This window comes from Chenopodium album, chromosome 6 (assembly GCF_948465745.1).
Source record: "Chenopodium album chromosome 6, dcCheAlbu1.1, whole genome shotgun sequence".
In the NCBI taxonomy this organism is placed as follows: Eukaryota; Viridiplantae; Streptophyta; class Magnoliopsida; order Caryophyllales; family Amaranthaceae; genus Chenopodium; species Chenopodium album.
The window spans coordinates 2,889,304-2,912,838 of record NC_137839.1 but is presented as its reverse complement, the minus strand read 5'-3'; the positions used below and the strand labels follow the sequence as shown (position 1 = coordinate 2,912,838).

Below are 23,535 nucleotides of genomic sequence, written 5' to 3'. Positions count from 1 at the left end.
AACAAAGATCCTAGAGACTTCATTTCTAATCAATTTGTTCAAGAATTTGTACTGAGCTGATTCTATTGATTTCAATTGCAATTTGTTGGGGTACGTGAAAAGTAAAGAGTTGTACGCTTTTGATCGAGAATTCAAACTACAAGGCAAGTCTCTCTATTTTTGCTTAAATTGATATGATGTCTTGTAAATTTATAATGGTACTGTAATTTTAATTTGTTCATAATGAATGACTTCCTATTTTTCACGAATCACGACTTCAATCTTCAAAATTTACCCTAAGGCAAATGAGCATGTAAGTACAACTTGTTTTCTTTTTGAAGCTAGATGAGATACATGATCATTTGTGAAAAATTGGGGTGGGGAAGAGGAGGCGGATGTGTTTGAGGAATATGTATAGGATCTCGAAAATTGACAAACATTTGTTGAGATTCGTAACTTGGCCTAATATTCATCACCAAGTAGTATTTGGTGTAGTTGGAAAGAATTTCACATTAAAATTTAAGTTTGGTCCCCATAACCTAGATTTGTAGCTTACTTGAGATTGTTGGGAGATGTCACGACTCACGACCAACTGACCTAGAATAGTTGTTCTCCTTACCCAAAAAAAAAAAAAAAAAAAAAAAAAAAAAAAAAAAAATCAAAGTTATAGCAATCATGACTATAGATTAAACTAGAATGAAGCCAAATACAAATTTGTTACACATATGAAATTAAATGTGATCATTGTATAAACATACAAAGAATTTTCATTTTAAAATAAGGGTAATGCTATATGCAGCCCTAAGGGCTAAATATATGCATTAAATTATACTTTATATATTAGTATTAAGTTGAGAATTTATCGACAATTCACGAGTAAATCTGTCTAATAGATCTTGTAAAAAAAAAAAAAAAAACTGTCTAATAAATGCAGCTTTTTAGCTTTTGTATATGCAGCTTTTTTATCAAAAAAAAAAAAAAAAAAAAAAAAAAAAAAAAAAAAAGTAAAAATATTATATCAACTTATTCAACTAGCAAAAAAAATAATAAAAATAAAATAATCAATATGTTGAGTGGCCTTAAATGTTGAGTCAAAATTATAGACTAAAGTCACTAAAGACCTAAAGTAAAGGTTTATAAATTTTGTGGTGGTAACACCTAAACAGTCCACCTCCAGAGCTTAGCATGACTACAATTGAGCTTTTCTTCTTTTTTTACATCTTTAAAATCTGAACAGATAGAATATGAGCGCACCAAAACTAAAGACTAAAAAAAGAAACATTTTCAGATGATAGAGATTTACTACTATCACACAAACCAAATTTCCAGCTTTTCTTTCCCCTTTTATTGATTTGAATCTTGGATTAAAGTGTAATTGGTTTATTGATCACTTTACTAGTGGAGTGGGATAATGAATAGATGATTTTGATTGATTTTGAACTTTCCCTTTCATTGTAATTCCTAGCACTATGCAATATGTTGAGCAACATTTCTCATCTTAACAAGTTAAGAGTTGTGTTGTTACAAAGAACGAATTAACATAAACATATTACTGTGGAATGAACATTTTCATGTATGGCTGTGAAGGGGTGTTTGTGTACTCTTGGTGTTGATATGCTGAAAGAGTTCTCCATTTAAGAAGCATGATTTCAGTGTTGATTGACATGTCAGTCAAAGTAGTTGAGATCGATTGGCCGAAAATCTTTGTTCATGTAGCTGACCCCTTGAAATAGGTTACGATATTGATGTAGGTGGTGGTGGTGGTGGTAATGTAAGAAAATCACCAGTATGAAAACTCATTGGACTATCTACAATACATGAATATACCCCTTAAAGAGACTGGTTATAAAACTCAAATTGTTTAAGCACGATTCTGGATTGTGTAATGCAACTTATCCACTCGATCTTGTAACGAAGTGCTTTACTATATTCCTCTATCTGGCAGTCTGCCACAGTCCTCCGATAGAAGTACTTGTGCCAAGTTTCCAAACCAATAGCCTGGCTAAAACAGAAATTGTTTTTAAGTATTGGTAACCTTGTTTTATTAGACACTATCAAAAGAATACATGTGAAGTACAATGAAAAATGTACTCTGTAATTGTACAGGTATTGAAATGAAATTGGCATTCTGCCATTGTTTTAGCTCCCATGAGATAAATGGTTGCTTGTTTTTTTTGGTAATGGTCACTGTATCTTACTGCAATATTTACACATGCACATATGGAACCTCCCATATACCAGTCATCGACAAAGCCTTACTCCATCTATCATCAAGTCGTCAACTGCCTATATACTGTCCAGCTTCTGCTGCAATTTCAGAAATCCAATTAGCAGCACTGCCAAAGAACAGCTCCCAAAACCAAAGATCCAACGCAAGGACAGAGGAAAAGATAAGGAGTGCTAAGGTTTGATAACGATTTAATGGCCAGCCAGAGACCTCAGCTAAGGTCCTCAGAAATGGGAATGAGTTGCTTTGTAAAGCTCGTTTCCTTATGGCCCAAGCAGTTACCCATTGAACTTGAGTAGGTACCAAGTCAAATTCCTCCCTCAATCGCCTCCCTAAATCTGGCATGTGCCCACCGCCATACAGTATGGCTATCTTATTATGGCCCTCATCAATAGCCTTTTGAAGTGCATCTATTGCTGCCTTGTTTCTCTCACCGATGATAACAGATTTTTCTTCAACATCTGCTGTCCCTAGCGTGAAACTTCACATAGGAACATTTTTTCATTAGATAATAATTACTCCTGGGTATGAGAACATACATGGTAAACCAAAACAAGCATCAAAGACTCAACACAAGTTCCAAGTTTCCTACTTTCAAGTTCATTTAACTCAAAAAGAATAAAGAAAAGAAAGCACAAAGAGAGAAAAAAATAAAATAAAAATTTCAGCATTTAACTGCCTATTATTAACTATTAAGAGTTTCCTCTGACTTCTCTCATACTTGACTGGTTTAAGTCCTCTGATTTGGCAGGTTTCTTTTTCAGCAAGTTATGAAAGACAACAAAATGGTGAATGTAAATGGTGTTCATACCATTCTTGGAATTATTGGCAACTTAACTTCATTCATCCGACTTGCATCACCAATGCCTACAATTTGGAGATTCCTGAAGAAAAAATCAGTGGAGGAGTTCACATTTCACCCATATGTTGCTGGGATAATGATTTGCATCCTGTGGGTATTCTATTCTATGCCATTTGTACACCCACATAGCATTCCAGTCACAACCGTGAACTGCATTGGTCTCTTTTTGAATGTTGCCTATGTCATTGTATACTGGATATATACAGTGAATAGTAAAAGGAATGAAATCAAAGAATGTCTTAGTGCTGAGTTGGGGGTTCTACAGTTCTACTTTTCTTAGCTAGTGTGACGCTTCTAGCATTCCACAACCAGACGACAAGATCCAACTTTCTAGGAGTATTCTGCGATATCTTTGGGATTGTATTCTATGGAGCACCACTTACTGCTATGTGGAATGTTATCAAGACAAAAAGTGTTGAATTCATGCCACTGTCTATATCCCTAACTGGATTTGCTAATGGAATTGTCTGGAGTGCATATGGTGTTCTCAGATTTGATCCCTATATTCTGATTAGCAATGCATTTGGAGCAATACTCGGTGCCCTCCAACTTATATTGTATGTTGTCTACAGCAGGTCCAAACCAAAGGATGCCCCCAATCCAACCCCCCAAATTCAGCTATCAACTGGCACAAAAAGTTTAGCTACAGCTGCAGTTTGAGACTAACATGGAGCTTTACTACCTCAGATTCCTTTCTTATCAGCCCTATGTTTTGTGTAACGATGGATTTTATAATTAATCAGACGGTCAAAGGTTTATTTTTGTAAGTGAACAAAGAGGAGAATCACAACAAAAGAATACAAAACAATAATTAGTTAGGACATCATTATGATAGCTCAAAATTTCCTTGTATAGGTGTTTCAGAGTAGCACATGGCACTTAAATCAGACTATTCAGATATCCTGTGATATTACCTTCTCAGCAATACACAATCTATAGAAAGTGACTGAACTAGATAAGGTTCATTCCAATATGTCATGAACTCAATGATAAAAAGTTTGAATTAAAAGGGGGGAGGTAGTAGTGCACACACTTTTCACAGACTCCACTTGCTCTCCAAAGTTATGCAGAACCATCTTCAACATTATGATATTTTTTTTTAATGGCCAGTTCATATTCAACAACATATCATAAACAGTGTAAAAGATACTACAGTAGTATATTCAAACTAAGCAAAAAAAACAAGTGCTGATAGCTCATGAATTGTAGTTGCATATATATAGAATATCATGCCATATACTTACTCAGATGTGAGACGCTTTGCCAGGAAGACCTTCATGGCTGCACCAAAATCAAGCCGAGACAAAGCATCAAGCTCAGGGTATTCTGATACCTGACCTCCAACATCAGTACAGATGCCTCCAATAATAAGAAGGCCCACAAGTGGCATAGGAAGTACACGAGAAGCCCATAAAAGCTTGGATCTCCAAGGGTCAAGATTTTCAGGAATTTCCGGTTGTATCAAGGCTTTAGTCGATTTGAGGGTCATATCTCTTGCAAAGGTAAATAAACTTTCACCTCTTTCCATCTGAAAGATTTGAAGATAAAAAGAAGATATAAGTCAAGTTTGAGCCTCTCGTTCTGTCATTTTCAACCGCTAACATTCCATGAGCACAATCAAGTCTACCTTCTCTAAGCAGATTGCAAAACACAAAACCTCATGGCTAAGGCCTCAGAGTCTAGGTTAGATTTGAAATTGACTTGACTGATCCCGATGTAAACTGTTTAGCATTTTATGGTGTATAATCATATTCAACACAACAAAACATGGGATAGTAGACAACCAAAACAATGTTACATTAGCAGAATGTTTATTACAAGCCCATAATTCATCGGAATCATAAAGTAGATATTGTACCTGAAGTGACCTGAAGGTCTCAAAATCTAAGTCAGCATGGTACCAGTTCTCCGCCTGGTAATCAAGACAATCTAACTGGAAATCAAGCATAAGTATTCGAGCCATCTGTCTTTGAATAAATCCAAGAATATTAAAACCTCGTGAGCGGGAAGATTTAAGCCTCCTTTTAGACGCAGCATTTCGACGATTTTCTAAACTCTCTCTGCTAGCCACCATCTCATAAAGGACACAGTCATATGGTTCAAGATCCTTCTGCAAGTTAGCAAAATATCTGCACAGTAACAGACATTGGTTCATCAGAATGAGGACCGCAGTGAGTATACATCTAACTATCTAAGGACAGTTGCAAGTTAATTGATTGGCAACATGAGCTACATCAATAACTCAGAAAAAAAAAAAAAAGAAAAAAGGGGGAAACAATGAATGCAGTGGAGTGCAGCCCCCTAGCAGAATAATTTTTAGGACAATTTCCAATTCAATAACTCAGTTTGAAAAATTCAAATACAACTATAATATTAATTCAACCCGAAATTAGCCTAAAGTAACTAGATTCCCTGAGAACAGAATAAATATTATACTTCGTATTAAATAGATTCAATAACTAAATTTGTTTTAAGAATACTACCACCAACTGAGCTAATCTCATGACATACTGAAACTCTAGCTATAGACAGATGCGTTCCGGAAACGCCCTATACTCCATGTCTATCAAGTTAGCAACCTATTCCATTTTATTTTTCTATTATTTAATCATTTAATCCTACAAACATCATATCTTCTAACCTTCCACATTAACACACTAATTCAGTACTATAGACTAACTTCTCCATTTCACATTTCAGTTAACTAACAAAAAATTAGTATACACCAAGCTAATATTTGATATATTTAGTATCATATATACTTCAGTTTGCGTTGCAAAACCTCCTCAGTTCAGTCAATTCAACAACAAGGCATAGTTAAAACTTAATTCAATCAAATTGGTGATTCTGAAGCTCCAATTCTTTAACCATTATCAGGATTAATCACATCAATCAATCTCAAAAACAAAGAAAATTGAAGAAAAAAATTGATTTATGTTGAAAACTTACTCTTTATCTGCAATGTGTATAGTAGAAACCAAATCAACCTGCAAAATTCAATCAACCCCCAAATTAAAACTTTTAAAAATCAAAAATCAACAAACCTAATCACACTTATATTCCAAAAAAAAAAGGGAAATTACCCTGAGAAAAGGGCGAAAAAGGGACCAAGGGAACTTCTTACGGAAACCAACAACAGCAGTCTGCAATTCACCATCACCGCCATCGGAGCTTTTCCGAAACCTCATGAAATCAGCGATGGAACTGTTCTGAAAAAACTGCTCCGGCGACGACGTCGTTGAATCATCTTCCAGCGGCGGAGATGGAGGTTGCCGGAAAACGGAGAAAGCTCGGGGAGGAGAGAGAAAGTTAGGGTTCCGGCGAGAGAAAGTGAAGAAGTGGGTAGGTTGAGGGTACGAGAGAGAATCGGAGGAAGAAGAAGAGGAAGTGGAAGGGAGAGGAGAGAGAATGGAGAGAGAGTGAGCTACCATTGTTGATGGTTGTGAGAGAAACAGAAACATGGTTCCGTTACCTCATTTTAGTCTGGTTCTCGTTTTTTCTGTTTCTTTCTGTTTTTTTTTTTTTCCTTAATTTTTTTTATTTTCTTAAAATAGAAATATCTTTTATTTTTACTTTAATTTATTGTTCACTTAATTTTCACTCATTCATATTACAATGAATTTTTCACAAAACTTTGTTGAAAAAAAATAATTGAAATGAAACATTAGCTTAGCTGTTTAAGATCATTCATAGATTCCCGTTAAAAATAAAAAATAAAAAATAAATCCGTAAGTAATGAGTATAGAGTTGTTTTTTTTTTTTTTTTCAATGGTTCAAAAAATTACAACATTAGCTTGATATCCTTGTAAAAGTTGTAATGATTATTAATGGTGTATATTGCAAGTAATTTTTCTAAAAAAAATTAGCTAAAAATATGTTTAAAAATGGGTTTGTTTAACAAGATTTTGTCACGTGTCACCCTCTTTTTTTTAATTAACATCTTGTCACTTTGCCACCTCATATTTGCAAATGATATGTCATTTGAATATTTGATTAGTTAAGTTTAACGATTTAAGAAGCCATATAAATGGAGATATAAGTATATAATTATCAGAATAATCATAATTTCCCACCTTTCAAATCATATCTTCTACAAACCATATTAAGCCTATAAAAAAAAGATTAGGACTAAATTCTCCCGATGAGCATCATGAGTGATTGTTATATACACCCGGGTGTACGGTACACCCAAGAATATTTGTTTGTTCATTTGATGATAAAATGAGCAATAATCATCAAAATGAGCAAAAAAAAAAAAAAAAACTCTTAGGTGCACCGTGTACCCAAGTGTATACAACAACTTCTACATTGACAAATCTTAATATCTTATATTCCGTGTAAAACTCTAATAATTTAACTCCTATAGTTACTTCACTGACAAATCTTAATATCTTATATTCCGTGTAAAACTCTAATAATTTAACTCCTATAGTTACTTCACTAACTTAGTTACTTGAACTATTTGTATATCTATGACGTATCAGTTACTCTAACTTTCAAAAATAAATAAATAAATAAATAAAATCTTTAGGATGAACGCAACAATTGTCTCTAAAAATTAACACTTGTTCTTTTGAAATTTTACATGCTAAAGTGAGGTGTCGTTAGAAGATCTGTTCTTGACTTCTTGTACATTGAGTTGCGGCTAAAGCTCATTCATTCAACTTTCCAAAGATAAATTACTCGGGACAGTGCAAAAGAATAAATAATTCCTTCATTCATACAAAAACTTGATTTATTACATAATTATCACTACATTCATTATATTAATCTTACAACCAATTATATAGATTTGTACTACATAAATTAAATATTAAAAAAAAAAAAAAGGAATAAAAAAGAGAAAGGGACAAAAGAATGGTCTTTCCTGCAGCACCAAGGATAGAGGAGTGATCATCGACTCTAATGCTCTATACTCCGTACAAAAGAATTGAACAAGATGATTGATTAGCACCAGGAGGAATGATCATGACCCCTATGCCTTGAACTATTCGTAACTAACGCTTCTTAGCTATGGATAATCCCTTCTTAGATTGGTCCAGACCGCTCACTGTGACAGAGATCGAAGGCCTGCCTCTAAATCCTCTAAAGTGATTGTCAGCAACTCATCTGAGTCCATACAATCAAAGCTAAGCCTAAGGTCCAAATTCTCCCGGGCATTAACCAACATCGGATCAATCAAACCCCCATTCATTTCCTGTCGTTGCTTTACAGTGGTTTCTCTCTCAATCAACTCTGCAATAGTATCCAAAGTGCAGAGAGAATGTAACCTAAATCCGTATAATAAGCTACTTTCAACTTGGTTGTTCATCTTTACATGGGTAATGTTAGCAAGATCCTTTGAATTAAAATCATCAAAATAGAAAAACTTGGTCACCCTTCTGCAAAATCCTTCATTGGAACATATTACCCGTTTCATAGGCTCGCTGTATCCAGCGAATATGACAACTATCTTCCCATTGTCCATTATTGACATTATCTCTTCTAAAGCCTCCAATCCATAATCCTTATCGTCTGATTTCTGCATTGGTATAAGACGGTAGGCTTCATCCACAAAAAGAATCCCCCCTTCAGCTTCTTTAATCTAGGCAACATCCAGAAACAATTTGCTTAGAGTTAGTTATCAACAATCAAGTCTCAAATAATTTGACTAGTAGGGCAGGGGTAGAAGGGAAAATAAGGATAAGAACAATACCACTCTCCTAGTCTTTGGCCCAGTGTGACCAACGAATTCGCCCACCAAATCTGTCCTCTGCACTTCCGTCACTTTATCAGTTGGCAAAATTCCCACCATATGGAGTAATTTTCCAAGAATTCTGGCCACCATAGTTTTGCCTGTCAAGCAATAATAATCAGTCATTATTACATTGCATCTGATAAACAATCCATATGATGTGCCCGCCTCTATTATAGGAAGACAACAAAAAGTCATTCCAGATAATCTATTTGTAATTTTAAAAAATAATTACCATGTGCTTGGCATAATAATGCATACTGCTTTACAGAAAATCTATACTTAAATTGCACATCATGTTTTGTTTATAATAATGCACATGCTATCTCTAATCCCATAATCTGTTGACTATTATAGATCACATAATACGAGCAGTCATATATAATCATCATTCAACAGTGAAATAGTAGTAAGATATATAATACCATGGCAATAGGGTTAATCCATTTCAAGTAACAGGTTTTGCATGGCTGCCTATTATGGCAATGTCGACAAAATAAGCATTCAACTGGCTTGTTCAGGCTTTAAACAATCCAAAGCCAACCACCAAAGCAATTACCTGTTCCAGGATTGCCAAGAAATGCCATGTGAGGTGGTCTTCGAGCACCCACTTTTAATCCAAGTGCCCTACGCCTTTCATCGAGAAGCATTCCCCTTGCCCATTTCCTCAACTGCATTTTAAGGTCATGTAAACCCACAATGTTTGACAATTCACACTCAAGTTCATCCATCTTAGATTTCGTCTGACTACAAGTTTCAAGGGCTTTGCGCTTCCTCTGCTCCTCAAGAAATTGATTTAATAGTTGCCGCAATTTCTCACTACCAGGACCCGGTGATAGATGGTTTAGAGGGGTCAGACCATCCTGCATCAGAAATATCACACAATTGTGAAATTTAGCCCAGCTAGCATTTATAGTGACAGTAGAAAATATGTAAAAATGTTGTCCATTGACTCACGTCGTCCTTAGCATTGCAATCAGCATTATACTCAAGCAAGGTATTCACTGTAGAGCAGTCATCTGATCGAAGTGAATGCCAAACAGCAAGATGCAAGGGTGTCATTCCATTCTGCACAGAAATAAGTATGAGAACTTACAAAGGTTCTAACAGGTTTACCAAGTCATCTGCATTATATTAGAGAAAAGGCAAGTTACATTGGCTTTGGCCTCCACAAAAGCACCATGAGAAAGAAGCAGCTTCGCAGCTTCATTGCAGCCATTCTTTGCTGCCATATGTAATGGAGTTTCCCCGTACTGCAGAAAAAAAAAATACTATTAGGAATCAAAAATACAAAAAAGTTTACAACTCACTGCAATTTTAGTACTCTTGCACAATTTACCAAAGTGCAAAAAGCCATACCATATTCTTGGCTTCCATTTCAACCTTCTCTAATCCCTTCCAATTTAGCAAAACTTTAACAATCTCAACATTGTTGTAGCCAGCAGCAACATGAAGAGGAGTTTGCACCATCTGTAATTGTAAGAAGAACAAGTCAGTCAGTATCAGCTGAAAGCAAAACTTCAAACGACAGCGACATGAAACAATCACATTCACTTAAAAACCACAGTACACAAGGGCAATTCCCTGATCTCGTCTTCTATATGAAGCCAATAGAGTGGACTTTGTTATTAAATACCAATCTACTTGATTCTAATGCAACTACTAATCTCTAACTGATGTAAGTAGTGACACATTCCTTTCAAAACCCGAAAGCATCATTCTTTGCTCTTTGATTTGCCTTAGCTAATAACTTTACAGTACATCGGAAAATTGCACCTTAAAGTTTTCTACAAAGAGCAAAGATTCCAAGAAAGAACATTACATGCAAAAAGAGTTTCTTGAACAGAAGATCCTAATTCGAAAATCAATTACATGCATATGAAAATTCTAATGGTGGCGATCAAATGAACCACTTTGTTCTCAGATCCAACCCCAAATTAATACATATTGCAAAATTCAACTACTAATTTGCTTAAAACAATATAATTGAATATACAGATCCAAAATTCTGCACATAAACCAAAATCCCATCCCAGAAATCACACCAAGAACCATAATTTAGCACCGACAAAGCTCATACCTTCATCAATAACTAACACCCAGAAATCCCCATTTCTCATTTTCAACAAAAATCAAAACCCTATTTCCCAAATTTAACAAAAATCAAAACCACATTTCCTAAATTCATTAAAAACCCAACCCAGAAATCACATCAAAAACCATAATTTAGCACCGACAAAGCTCATATCATCAAAGAAAACAACACAAAAATAACACCCAATTCCTCAAATTCAACAAAAATCAAAACCCCATTTCCCAAATTCATCAAAATCAAAACCCCATTTCACAAATTACAAAAGAGAAGATCACATACCACAGGATTACGTTCATTGAGAAGAGAAGGGTTGTCTTTAAGCAACCTCTGAAAACCAACAAGATCACCAGACTGAGCATATCCATGAATGGTGATAGACTTCAAAGATCTTGGGCGTTGATCCATAGCAGGCGCCATTTTTCTCTTTCTACTAATAAAATGATCAATTTTGTTCCTCTTTCTATTCCCTCTCTCCTTGGTTTAACAGAGGAGAGAGAAAGTAGCAAAAGAAGAGGAATATACAGAGGAGGAGGAAGAAGAAAAAAGGCGTCTGCGTTTTCTGAGAATTTTCGTGTCGGAGTTAAAAGCGGGACACTGAGGAAGATGACTCGTTTTTATTGGGATTTGGAAGGTCCAAATCTATCAACGCGGTGGCTTGCTTTACCACTTACTATACTTACCACCCTACGTACAATATAGCTACCATGTACGAGTACCATATAATAAAATCCCGTCGCTTTTAAGGAGTCTTGCCTGTTAACTCGGACTGACTTAAAGTGTGTGAAGGTATGGTCCGATTCTCTAATAGGGTGCCTATAGCCTGCCTCACTAAAATGGGCTTTTTACAAGTGAAGTATTGAAGTGAAACTTGCTTAGCTTGAATTTAGAGCAATTGGTCTTGATTGAATCAATGTATAAGGTTGTAGTTAGTGTTGATTGATGAATGAGATTCTAAGTTTCTAGCCATTAAAGGTCTTATAAATGGAATAGATTGTAGTTGGTATCTATGGATTAATAGTGTAATGCATATTGTCATTCGTCTTTATATAATAGGTTGTGTATAACTTTAATGGTCAAAACATATTGACTTTAACAGTGAATTTATTTGAATTTATATTTTATTGAGGAATGATTCGATATATACCTATCAAGCAATGAATCTTGATCAAAGTAATTATGAGATCGGATTATTCTCAATCAGTGTCTACATTATGTGATCGTAATCTGAGACCATTTAGCAAGTACTCAATTTTTTTTTTTTTGGTGTTTAGAGAGCCACAAGGACGAGTGATGAGAATCGATCGCAAGATCTCTTCGAATCGAGAGGGGAGCTCTAACCACTTGATCTATCCCTCACTCTCAACTTCTCAAGTACTCAAATATTATGAATGCATGATTTCATGCATTTTTAATTGCCTACTGTTTGGTTTCCAGCTAATGTATCCAATATATTAGTCAATTTGGAATTTGGATATGCAATATTTTTATTTTATTTTATTTTATTTTATTTGAAGAAAGATATGCAATATTAAAATAATTAAATAAACCATGTAATTCATGTGGACGGTTGTGTAAAGTGTAAACTGGATAACAAACTCCAAGAGGCAGGATAATACTAGCTACTCCCTAGTTGCAGCCTGCTATAGTACAGCAAATTACTGATAGTGATGTTGTTTTCAACAATTAATTTTGCACGTTAAGTTGTTGCATCAGATCATGAGACCAATCAACAATTGAACATGCAAACAATGTTATTAATGTGATGCCAATAATTAGCATACTTGATAAGGATCTCATCAACAGTGTTATTAATCCTTGGACTGGATTTCAAGAGTCCAATGTTGTTGCATCTAGTAGTGCGGAGAGCATTTTTCTGGCCTTGATTTAGAGCCCACAAATGGCCTACCAAATAGTCCGTGGTTGTTGGCTTAGAAAGTTAGAAGTGGTCGGCCTTTGTTTTGCTTGATTTTCCTAATCGGATTGATTTTTTTATTGTATTAATACAATGCTACTTAATTTTCAACTTATCTTCGTTTTTATTTGACATGTATTCTTTTTTATGAAGTGTTTTTTTAATTGACACGTTTCCTTTTAGGGTAATATGTGTAACCAAATTGAAGTGTTTTTAGTACGTAGTACTTTGCATTTTCTTCCTACGCCACTTACTTTATCATTCTCTCTCACATTCTCTCCTCTTCTTAATATGTGTACCCAATTTAAAAGCGTCAATGAAATAAAAAGGGAGGAAGTATGTCTCATAGTATAGTGTCTTGGCTTGTGTCTCTCCATTACAATGGAATGTATAATTGCATTAGACAATATGCAATCCTATTTCAAAAAACTCTATTTCTTGTACATGTGTGATATCGATGCCGATATGTTTTCATTGGATCCGCGGGTCGGGTCACGCCCCAAGGAGCACTTCTTATATCGGATACAAGGTCATATCGGCATATTACCCATGCATAGTCGGCCACGTGGTCATCCACTCTCCGCCATGTGGAGTCGATGGAGACCTGCCACGTGCTTAACATGGAAGCCATATGGCTTGGTCATTCTCCTATAAATACCTATGATTTGCTCTTTTATACGGTAGTTTCTCTAACATAATACACACACTCTCTCCTTACTCTCTTATCTTCTTTCTTATTCACTTAAACTTGGAATTGATTTATCATAAAAGTCGTATCCCCATAAAAACCCTGGAATTAGCTAACCCACATTGAATAATTGATTGTGAAGGTGTGTTGCGGGACAATAGTATTTTACAGACCCTAGATACAGGTTATCAGAGCTTACTTGAAAACAACTTTTGTACCATTTATACATTTAAGTTTTAAATTTAACCGATTATATATTATTTTACGGAATACTTCATGTTATAGATCATTCAACTTCCGTTGAATTCCGTTGAAGAGAATAGAACGTTTATTATTTACCCCATACTTATCGACTTATCATTAGTGCTAATAAGTACAAATAAGTATATTTCATACATAGAGGTTGTTAAGTAAAAAATGGAAGTATGTTAACTTACGTGAAGCAAAAGAGGAGGCTAAAGAACATACAAACATTGTTGGCTACGTGGTACCATAAAATTACAAATCCAAGCCTTAAAGAAACTTTGCTTTAACGTGTGGACATCACACTCTCTTCTTCCCCACCACTCCCTCTTTCTCTCTCCAATCTTCTTCTTCTTCTCCAATTTACCAGGATTAAGATATTTATGCTCTTCTTTCTTCTCTACAAAAGTTCCAATTTTTCTGAATTCTGTATAATTACGTATATACAACCACAACAATTTTTTTAGCAGGATAACCTAAAATTGTTAAAAAGGTTCAATCTTTGGCCCAAAAATGGCCACCCTTACAAAAATGGGATCATACCCAGATATCCAATTGCCACTCCGACCGGAAATTCGCCGGAAATTGTCGATTCCGGGGAGTTTTCCGGTACTGGGTGTTTCAAGAAAGAGTAGAAGAAGAAGGTGTTGGAAAGTTTGCAGGGGTTTTAAAGAAGAAGGGAGTGATGAGAGTGAGGAGAGAGAAAGGGGAAAAAGGGATTTGAATTTGGTGTTGAAAATTAAAGCGAATGGAAGGGAGATTCGTAGTTCAATTAAGGCAGGAATTGTGAGATTGTGTAAGTTTCCTTCTGGGGATGAGAATAGGGATGCATTAGCTGAACTTGAGAAAGTTCTGTTCTCGGTATGTTTCTTTTGTTATTTACAGTCGATACAGATTCGTTAGTATTACTATTACCGTTATTTATTACCACTTACTAACCGGTCGGGTTGAATTATATGTTGTACTATTAATGAGTAGTGACTGAATTTTTGAATAATTTTTGAAGTTGCATAAGATTTTATACATTTCTATGAATGAATTTAGTATTAGCACTTATCAAGCCAACTGATTTGAGATTTATATGAGAGTTTGGCCTCTTTCAGTTTCTGTGGTTCTAGGAAATGATTCAAAATTTCAAATGAATGAAATGATAGAATTTTATTTGGATGGTGATGGTGTTTCTTATCTAGGTTTTGTCTTGATGCCAATGTTAATTGTTTTCCTAATATTGGATGTTAAATTGTTAATGTTATGGGGGTTTCTTCAAATAAATCTTGTTAATCTTCGGATATGAGAACCTTGTTATGATTAAGGTACTTGCATTCATTTGTCTCTAATTGATATTTCATCATGTACAACAAGTTTGTTAAAACATATGCTGTTAAGATAAATGAAGTCAACAAACAAGATCATATATTTAACGTGGTCCATTAACAATGCGTTAGCTATATCCACTGGGCAAAGGAGAGGAAGTTTTATTGATCTCAAGAAATAAGGATTAAAGAATTAGGCTAGGTTAAGTTTAAGGGATTGTATGATATTCCCTACACAGAAATGAGCTAGGTTTGAAAATTAGTCTAAAGAGGAAACCATAGTCCAACATAACAGCTACTACATCTACATGTGTGACCGTCGAAACCCTAGTGTTGGGTCACTTAAAGTGCCAGATTCAAGGCATTCCGAGGTTTTTTATTTTTGGGTTACTGAAGCTTTTTGTTGCTCTTTATGTACATAGGCTGCTTTACATGTTGGGAGATACATTGTAACCATGATGAGCACAGGCGTTGTTCTGCTAACTGGATTTCAATTGTCAGGTTAGCATTGCATTTACATGTGATGCTTCTTCCTCACATACCTTAGCTTAGCTCTAGTAATTCTCCAGCTGATTATGTTAAATTTTCATGATGTAAAGGTGGTGAGATGAATGACTTGATCTGGTATAGCTGGCTTGGAGGGGTTATAATTGGGACTATGGTAGGAGCAAACATGGTTATGGACGAGCATAGCCGAGCTGGTCCAAGGAATGTTGTAATAACTGGGAGGTACTAGGCCAATGTTCATTTTCTCTGTGCTTGATTTGTCCTTTTAAAGATGGTTATTTTTATTTTCTGCTTAGTCTTACACCCACTTTACTTGGTGCAGTACTAGAGGACTTGGTAAAGCACTTGCTAGAGAATTTCTTCTTTCCGGAGACCCAGTGGTTGTGACTTCACGCAGGTTATATTCTGGAAATTAAGGGTCACCTTTCTTTTTTTTTTTTTTGTTTTTTTTGTTTTTTTTGTTTTTTTTTTTTTTTTTTTTTTTTTTTATCTTTTAATCAAACTCACATTTCTTTCCCTTGGAGGCAGTGCTGATTCAGTAGATGAAACCGTCAAAGAGCTTGAAGAAAATCTAAGGGAATTAGAAGCTGTAAATGGGAAAACTCAGAGATATGCAAAAGTAGTAGGTATACCATGTGACGTTTGTGACCCTAATGATGTGAGAAAGCTAGCTACTTTCGCTGTAAATGAACTTGGCTCAGTTGACATTTGGGTGAGTAATACTCCTATGGTTATATTGTGAATTTTGAAAGTGTTTCCTTCCCATTCTCCTGTCTTTCTTCAATATATACTTTTTAGCCTGTATTAAAAAACCTTACTGTATGATTCTGCTCAATCACAAAGCCCTACCCCAGCCCAATGTGGATTTGTGAAATATAAACAGTTAGGACGACCAATTTTGCTTGTGTCACTGCTACATAAACTGGTGACCTTGCATTGTCTAATATACCTATGTTGTCCTTATTCAAATTTCTTTTGATGTATATCTGTGGCTTCAAATGAAAAAATACACTTATCATGTGTGACTTCATCTCATACAGTATTCATTTTAGACGTTTTATTTTATAAACTATTAATTAATTATACTTGGCAGATAAACAATGCGGGAACAAATAAAGGGTTCAGACCCTTGTTGCAGTTCACCGATGAAGATATCAAGCAGGTGTGCTTCTACTTTTTTTCATGCAACTCTTATGATATTACTGATCAGTGGTCATTACCAATTTTAGTTCTCTAAAAAAATCTATTGAAGTTTATCTTCTAGGTTCTGTGCTGTAATCTGTCGATTTTTCCAGTGACTTGGCCTGTCATTTTTGAAAGATGAATTGATGCGTTTTTATGATTGCATGTACTCTTATCTGAGTAAAAATAATCATCTGGGGCCTGTGCTTATTATGTTTGGAAGACTTTTAAGACATTTAGTGCACTCTACATTCTTTGTTGAAATCTTGTCCATCACCCTAATTGTGGGAGTGTGTATCTGCTAATACTTTTCCTGTTTTCTAGAAACATGCTGAATCAGGTGACTACTTTTTAAGGTTGAAGCTGATCTATTGACACTTTTGGGTTATCTGTAGATTGTATCAACAAACTTAGTTGGGTCAGTAATCTGTACCCGAGAAGCTATGCGGGCAATGACCAGCCAGAAAAAGGGAGGCCACATATTTAACATGGATGGTGCTGGTTCTGGGGGTTCTAGTACCCCTTTGACAGCTGTGTAAGTAGTACTCATAATATATATTCCTTCCAGTCCTGAAAGGTTGAGGAAAACCTTGCTAAGACTTTTGGAATTGTTGTATAGCTAAATAATTCCTATTTTACTAACAGCTATGGGTCAACAAAATGTGGTCTGCGACAGCTTCAATCCTCACTCTTGAAAGAGTGCAAAAGGACCAAGATAGGTGTCCATACAGCGTCGCCTGGCATGGTCTTGACAGAATTACTGTTGAGGTATGTCACTCATTTAAAAAAAAAAACCCTTCTTTCCAGCAATCTCTGCAGTTGCTACCTAAGTGAGTTTGACCATGGTCGCTATTTAAGGAATCAAACTTTGAAATCTTGAAGTGTACGAAGGATTTTAATGTGGAAAAACCTCCACTTTGCTAGAGAAGGGTAAAAAATTCAAGCTGCACTATTTAAGGAATCATAGATGTTCAATGATAATTATAAAAGCTCTCAAGACCTATCTTTTAATATAGCATACATTCATACTCCGTATACAAAGTTGATCTTTTTTCCACACTATATACCCAGCATGCTTGTCTTTTATACTACGTATTTAGTGTTTGTCCTCCTTACATCGTTGGGCTTTAGAGTAACTCCCTGATTTTTGGTATTGATAATTATATATACCCGATCTGTTTTGAGACTTGAGAGTGCTATTTTCACATTGGCTATGCACTTATTTTTCAACTTATGCATATGACTGTTGGCACCTGCAGTGGCTCCAGTCTGAAGAATAAGCAAATGTTTAACATTATCTGCGAGCTTCCAGAGACTGTTGCTAGATCTTTGGTGCCACGCATGAGGGTTGTGAAAGGCAGCGGAAAGGCCATCAATTACTTAACACCACCCAGAATTTTGCTTGCTCTGGTCACTTCATGGCTACGACGTGGTCGCTGGTTTGATGATAAGGTATTCCTCATTATCGCGTAATCCATGATATTATCCTGAAATGGCTTGAGCCTATTGCATTTGTACCTGAGTAGGTCCTGGCTTTGCAATTTGGACTTGTTCTTATGACTGTTAGGTGGTTTCATAAACTTTGATATTGACGATAGAATATAATTTAGAAGCCATAACAATGGATGTTTTTCTGAAATGTCTTTAAAATAATAGATGAGACGAGGATATCAGTATCAAGTTGCTAGTACTCACTTGGTAAGATCTGATGGACTTAAAACAGAAACAGTGGCAGATTCAAAGTTAATTTAATCTATAAACAATAAACAATCCTTAATAAAGAAGAGTTGTTTAAGAGCTATTCTAATCGAGTCATAATAAAGTACTGGGGTCAAATAGCCGTCAAGCATGGTTAGGGCCATACACTTCATTCTGGACCATGATCATGTAGTTTGCTACCTTATCCTGGATTGATTGTTAGTGATCGGAACTTGCGAGTTAATATCATTTACTGCATGTATTTCAGGGAAGGGCATTGTACGCAGCTGAAGCTGATCGAATTAGGAATTGGGCAGAGAATCGTACCCGTTTTTCTTTCACTGATGCAATGGAAATGTACACAGAAAACACCTGGGTTTCTGTTTTCTCCCTCTCTGTAGTCTGCGCCTTCATCATACTCTCAAGCACAGGCAGCTCATACCCAGGCACTTGAACAACCAAGATAAGTCTGAAAGAAGCATCTAAGCAAGCAGGGTAATGCTAGGTTCCCTTAGATAGCTGACAATTATACTAAATACTCTGTGAATAAGCCATGCTCGATTACAGAACATTCAACACATTAACGAATGTATTGAGCTCTCCGTTGAAAGGATTTGTATAGAAGTAGTGTGCAGGCTTGATTCAATATACTATGTTAAATTCTTTGTAAGTTAAATGTTAGGACATTTTACATGTATAGATAAATTACACTGTATTTTCGATGATTATTCCTGAAATGTAAAATATAATGTACTCTTGGTCTCTTGCCAATATACGAAGTATTTCGGATTGTTGTATCAGTTCTCTCAATATTTTGTTCATAATATACTAACACTAACAAATTTCAACGCAAATGGAAAGGGAGGAAGCTCACCTTAAATGGGATTGCTTCTTTCAAAATTCCAAAATTGAACCTACCAAAGAAGATTATCTAATTATTATTTGGGACAAATATTCTAACACTAACAAATTTCAACGCAAATGGAAAAGGAGGAAGGTAGAGCGCATTTGCCGTCGATAACTAACATGTGCAAGACTATACAACATATAGAGCTTTGATTTCAGAACATGTAACACCGGCTAATCCCAACAAATACTTGGTATGTGGTATGTCTTTATTATTGCCATAATATGCCCATATTCTAATCATTCTTTACTCGTTTAATTTGTGGCTTTGATTCATACACCTCCAAGGCTCCAACTAAGTTACTACTCGTATAGGTGTACTAGCTAGTAGCTAATAAAAACGTCTGTAAACATAAATGTTATGGGATACGAAGTACTTTATTAATTTACGAATCTGTAACAAATTCATTTGTCAATCAATGTGATTAGTGTTACTGAATCTCTTAAGTACATAAATAATTTACGATTAAACATGCCTTTGTATATAATTGATTCAACTAGGACTCGTTTTCTTCAGCTTAATTTCAGTTCAGTTCATAACCTAATTTTCTTCTCTCATAAACAATTCAGTTTAATTCAGTAAATCAGAATAGACCCTTATTCATACAATTATATCTCTACCTTTTAAAAAGTATGAGAAAATACTTATGAATAATGTAAAGATAATTTTATGGCCCTAAAATCTTTGTTTACTTATTTGACCTCATTATTGTTAATTACTTCTTTTTTTCAATGAACTCTTAAAATGAGTGTGCGAACATTTTTAGTCTTAAGAGCTTTTCAGACATGGCTAGATATGACACGCATCATGCATTGTTCATGTTAACCACCCTAGTCATATCCATAAATATTAAAAGTGGATAATCGTAATAGATTTGGAACAAAAAGAGTAAGATCCAATTTCTCAAAGCAACACATATCAAACACACCAATGAGGCGATTATAACATAAACACAAGATGGGCCAAAAGTTCAATCAAGGAACCCTTTGCGATGGGGTCGCCGATGACTGCGCATAAACAAAAATCGTGCATAAGAAGCAAGAATTTGACCCAAATAGTTTGGGCAAGCTAAGATAAAGATATTTTTGTTGCATTGAAGAGAAGTCATACTTGTAAGATTAATATGTGGGACTTGAGTGCATGTATTTATTCCCTCCAACTTGGTTATTATTTGGTCTTGACCATTTCACAATTTGTTTCTTGTATTTCTTAAGCTTATCCATGTTTCATTGGACAATATTTCACATATTCTTTGTTGCCCATGTCGTACTCCAATCCACTCCATAATTCTTATCATTTTCTGATGTAACTTTTACATTGTGTAGATAGAAACATGTCAAAATGTGATTGACAACAAGTGTATGTACCAAGCACTGAGTATAATTTAATTACGACTTTAAGTATATATTCTATTTACATTTAGCAATTACAGTTGTGAAAAATAAGTTTAATTAGGTGTAATGTTTTGAGGTGGTAGTACGTATCATATATGCCATACGTACATACAATAATAATTTACTCCGTATATATTACGTAGCTACGTGTAGTATTAAGCTCACTAAAACTTTGAGTTTAGAGTCTAGTAATAATTGAATGAAATTTGTATTAAAATTATTGATTAATTGCATACAAGGCTATATATTATGATCTCCATAGGAGATTTATGTGAGTCACACAAATCCTCCATGATCTATCCAAATGTAATTTTACACCCTCTTGAATTATCTCATTCACGTATATAATTTTACCCCTCTCGCTATTGGTGTGATGATTAAGGAACTATTGTATAATCTAATATATATATATATAAAGGAGAGTTTTTTCCCGAGTTTTTAGAGAGCCACGTAGGATCTAATTTTCTCAGCGCGCCATGTAGGATTATAAATTTTAGTAGTAGCCAATTAAATAAGAGATTATTAATTTCTTTTATAATTAAATAATTCAAATTCCACATAAGAAAAATTGGCGAATAAGGATTTTCCAATTTAAATTAATTAAATATAAAATATTATCTTTTGATATTAGGAATTTTATCTAAATATATAACAAATTTTAGCACATAAATATATGTATAAAAAAAAATATTTTAAAAAATCCAAATAAACCGTGCATCGCACGGGCTTCCCCGAGTTTTTAGAGAGTCACGTAGGATTTAATTTTCTTATCGCGCTATGTAAGATTATAAATTTAAGTGGTAGCCAATTAAATAAGAGATTATTAATTTCTTTTACAATTAAATAATTCAAATGTCACGTAAGCAAAATTGACGAATAAGATACTAAAGTTTAAATTAATTAAATATAAAATATTATCTTTTGAGATTAGGAGTTTTATCTAATATTTTAAAGCTAATATAATAACAAAAATCACATAATATGAAAAATATTTTTTAAAAAAAATACTAACAAACCGTGCATCGCACGGGCTTTATCTAATAATAATAATAATAATAATAATAATAATAATAATAATAATAATAGGAACTTTGATCCATATATCAATATTATCAGAATATGATATAATCATATATCTCTTTAAATAACATCGTTATTTTGTTTAATTTCTAGCCATCATCATTGAATATTGGCCAATTGTGGTTTATTGCCAACCTATAAAAATCAAAAGAAACATAAAAGGGGTCCATTGTCCATGTTAGGCTCTATTCTAATTGGAATCTTTCTTTGAACTTTGAAGGCAGGCTATAATTGAATACTACTATTCTACTATTTTCATAAAGTTTAATTAAGGACTAACCAGCCTGTTTTAAGTCATACATGTTTACATTTTACTAATTTTCCCTTACATTTAATGTGGCAGCAGAACCATAATATAAAAGTAATGATAAAACCAAGATTTGTTTTAAGATTGCAACAATAATAATAAATTAAATTCTTCTATATTTTGACTAGTGGATAAGAGTAAAGAATGATCTATTATATTAAGAAGCATTATTTTATACGTAGTGAGTATTAGATTTAATAGACTATTTCCCTTGCATTAAAAAAAATATGAATAAAATGAAATGATAGACCTTTCCCAAAATTATTTAAGTACAATTTTTATTTTGCGTGATTCTTCAATTTGGTCTAACCATTTGTAATTCCGAGTTGAAATTTTCTCCATTTATCTTATGCACATTATAAGGACTATGATGATTAAATATTAAACTAGTGCATGCATGCAAATTGGGATCGATCAAAGTAAATAAAAGTAATATTGACCATAACGAGGGAAGCAGGCATGCATATGCTATTCGTCACTACCTCTTATTGAAAATAGCTTGAATACTTAAACATTATAGTTTGCAATTAGAGATATGAGATACACTTAAACATAATTAGAAATTTATGTACAACTTTTGAAGCAGGATTAGCGGTTTGTTACGAGTCGTTGATACTTAAAATAAGTACAAAGTTTTTGTAAGACTTGCATTCTAACAAAAGTTGACAATGTTTATACAAATGTGCCAACTTTCAATTTTTTTTTAAGTTGTGCTAAAGTTAAAGCATCAACTATATACTATCTCCGTTAATTATTATGTGCAATCTGTGAGACATAAAATATTCTTTTGTTGCACATAATAATTAACGGAAGTAGTATATATATTAACCTAGTTATATTTACGCATGTTAGTATACCCTATTAATACACAATTTTACATTGCTCCCCATATATAAAATGTTTAGATGAGACCACACAATTCAAAAATCTACATCAATGGTGTGTAGTAGTGTAGATGATAGACCACACAATTGGTACAAAAACCTATATATGGAGGAAATATTGGAATATTATGATATTGTAATAACGTTGTACTACGAAAAACACTTAGCACTAGGCACACGTCAAATTAGCTAGGAAACACTAAGAATTACAATCTAATACTATAATTATATAATTAAGTACATAATTATAATAATATTTTATAAAATCAAATTACAATATGTTTAGTGAGTTTTATATGCATAAAAAGCTGCTCTTCAATTCTAAAAAGCTTGACCAAACACTTTACGCACCAAAATGTATGAGATTAATTAGCTGTTTATTTATCCAGCTGTTAGTTGCCGGATCTTGGCTTTGCTTTACTTAACCACCACTGCTAGACTAGCTAACAATAAGCCAGCCATAGGCCAACGGAAACATGAATTGCTAATTTATATTTTATGGCTAAAAAATCATAACCTATAG

The 23,535-nt window shown here is 34.2% G+C and overlaps 3 protein-coding genes and 1 pseudogene across 3 annotated transcripts; 2 read left to right on the top strand and 2 right to left on the bottom strand.

Annotated features, from left to right (window-relative positions):
- Window positions 1–1,993: 1,993 nt before the first annotated feature.
- LOC145635576 (uncharacterized) lies at window positions 1,994–6,583 on the bottom strand. The gene is made up of 5 exons (XM_081686884.1): window positions 6,152–6,583; window positions 6,018–6,055; window positions 4,927–5,197; window positions 4,313–4,596; window positions 1,994–2,687 (listed from the first exon to the last, which is right to left on the bottom strand). The coding sequence occupies exons 1-5, from the start codon at window positions 6,527–6,529 to the stop codon at window positions 2,258–2,260; spliced, it is 1,401 nt and encodes a 466-aa protein (XP_081543010.1). The 5' UTR covers window positions 6,530–6,583; the 3' UTR covers window positions 1,994–2,257.
- On the top strand, window positions 2,731–4,341 carry LOC145635577 (bidirectional sugar transporter SWEET6a pseudogene; annotated as a pseudogene).
- A 1,177-nt stretch (window positions 6,584–7,760) lies between the features above and the next one.
- Window positions 7,761–11,606, bottom strand: LOC145635575 (uncharacterized). Its single transcript, XM_081686883.1, has 7 exons — window positions 11,177–11,606; window positions 10,162–10,272; window positions 9,957–10,055; window positions 9,760–9,870; window positions 9,362–9,665; window positions 8,764–8,903; window positions 7,761–8,652 (listed from the first exon to the last, which is right to left on the bottom strand). The coding sequence occupies exons 1-7, from the start codon at window positions 11,312–11,314 to the stop codon at window positions 8,116–8,118; spliced, it is 1,440 nt and encodes a 479-aa protein (XP_081543009.1). The 5' UTR covers window positions 11,315–11,606; the 3' UTR covers window positions 7,761–8,115.
- Window positions 11,607–14,025: 2,419 nt separating this feature from the next.
- LOC145635573 (putative chlorophyll(ide) b reductase NYC1, chloroplastic) lies at window positions 14,026–19,237 on the top strand. Its single transcript, XM_081686882.1, has 10 exons — window positions 14,026–14,601; window positions 15,476–15,554; window positions 15,653–15,782; window positions 15,883–15,957; window positions 16,089–16,272; window positions 16,654–16,722; window positions 17,138–17,277; window positions 17,388–17,510; window positions 18,002–18,194; window positions 18,709–19,237. Exons 1-10 carry the CDS (start codon window positions 14,254–14,256, stop codon window positions 18,892–18,894), a joined length of 1,527 nt encoding a protein of 508 aa, XP_081543008.1. The 5' UTR covers window positions 14,026–14,253; the 3' UTR covers window positions 18,895–19,237.
- Window positions 19,238–23,535: the final 4,298 nt, after the last annotated feature.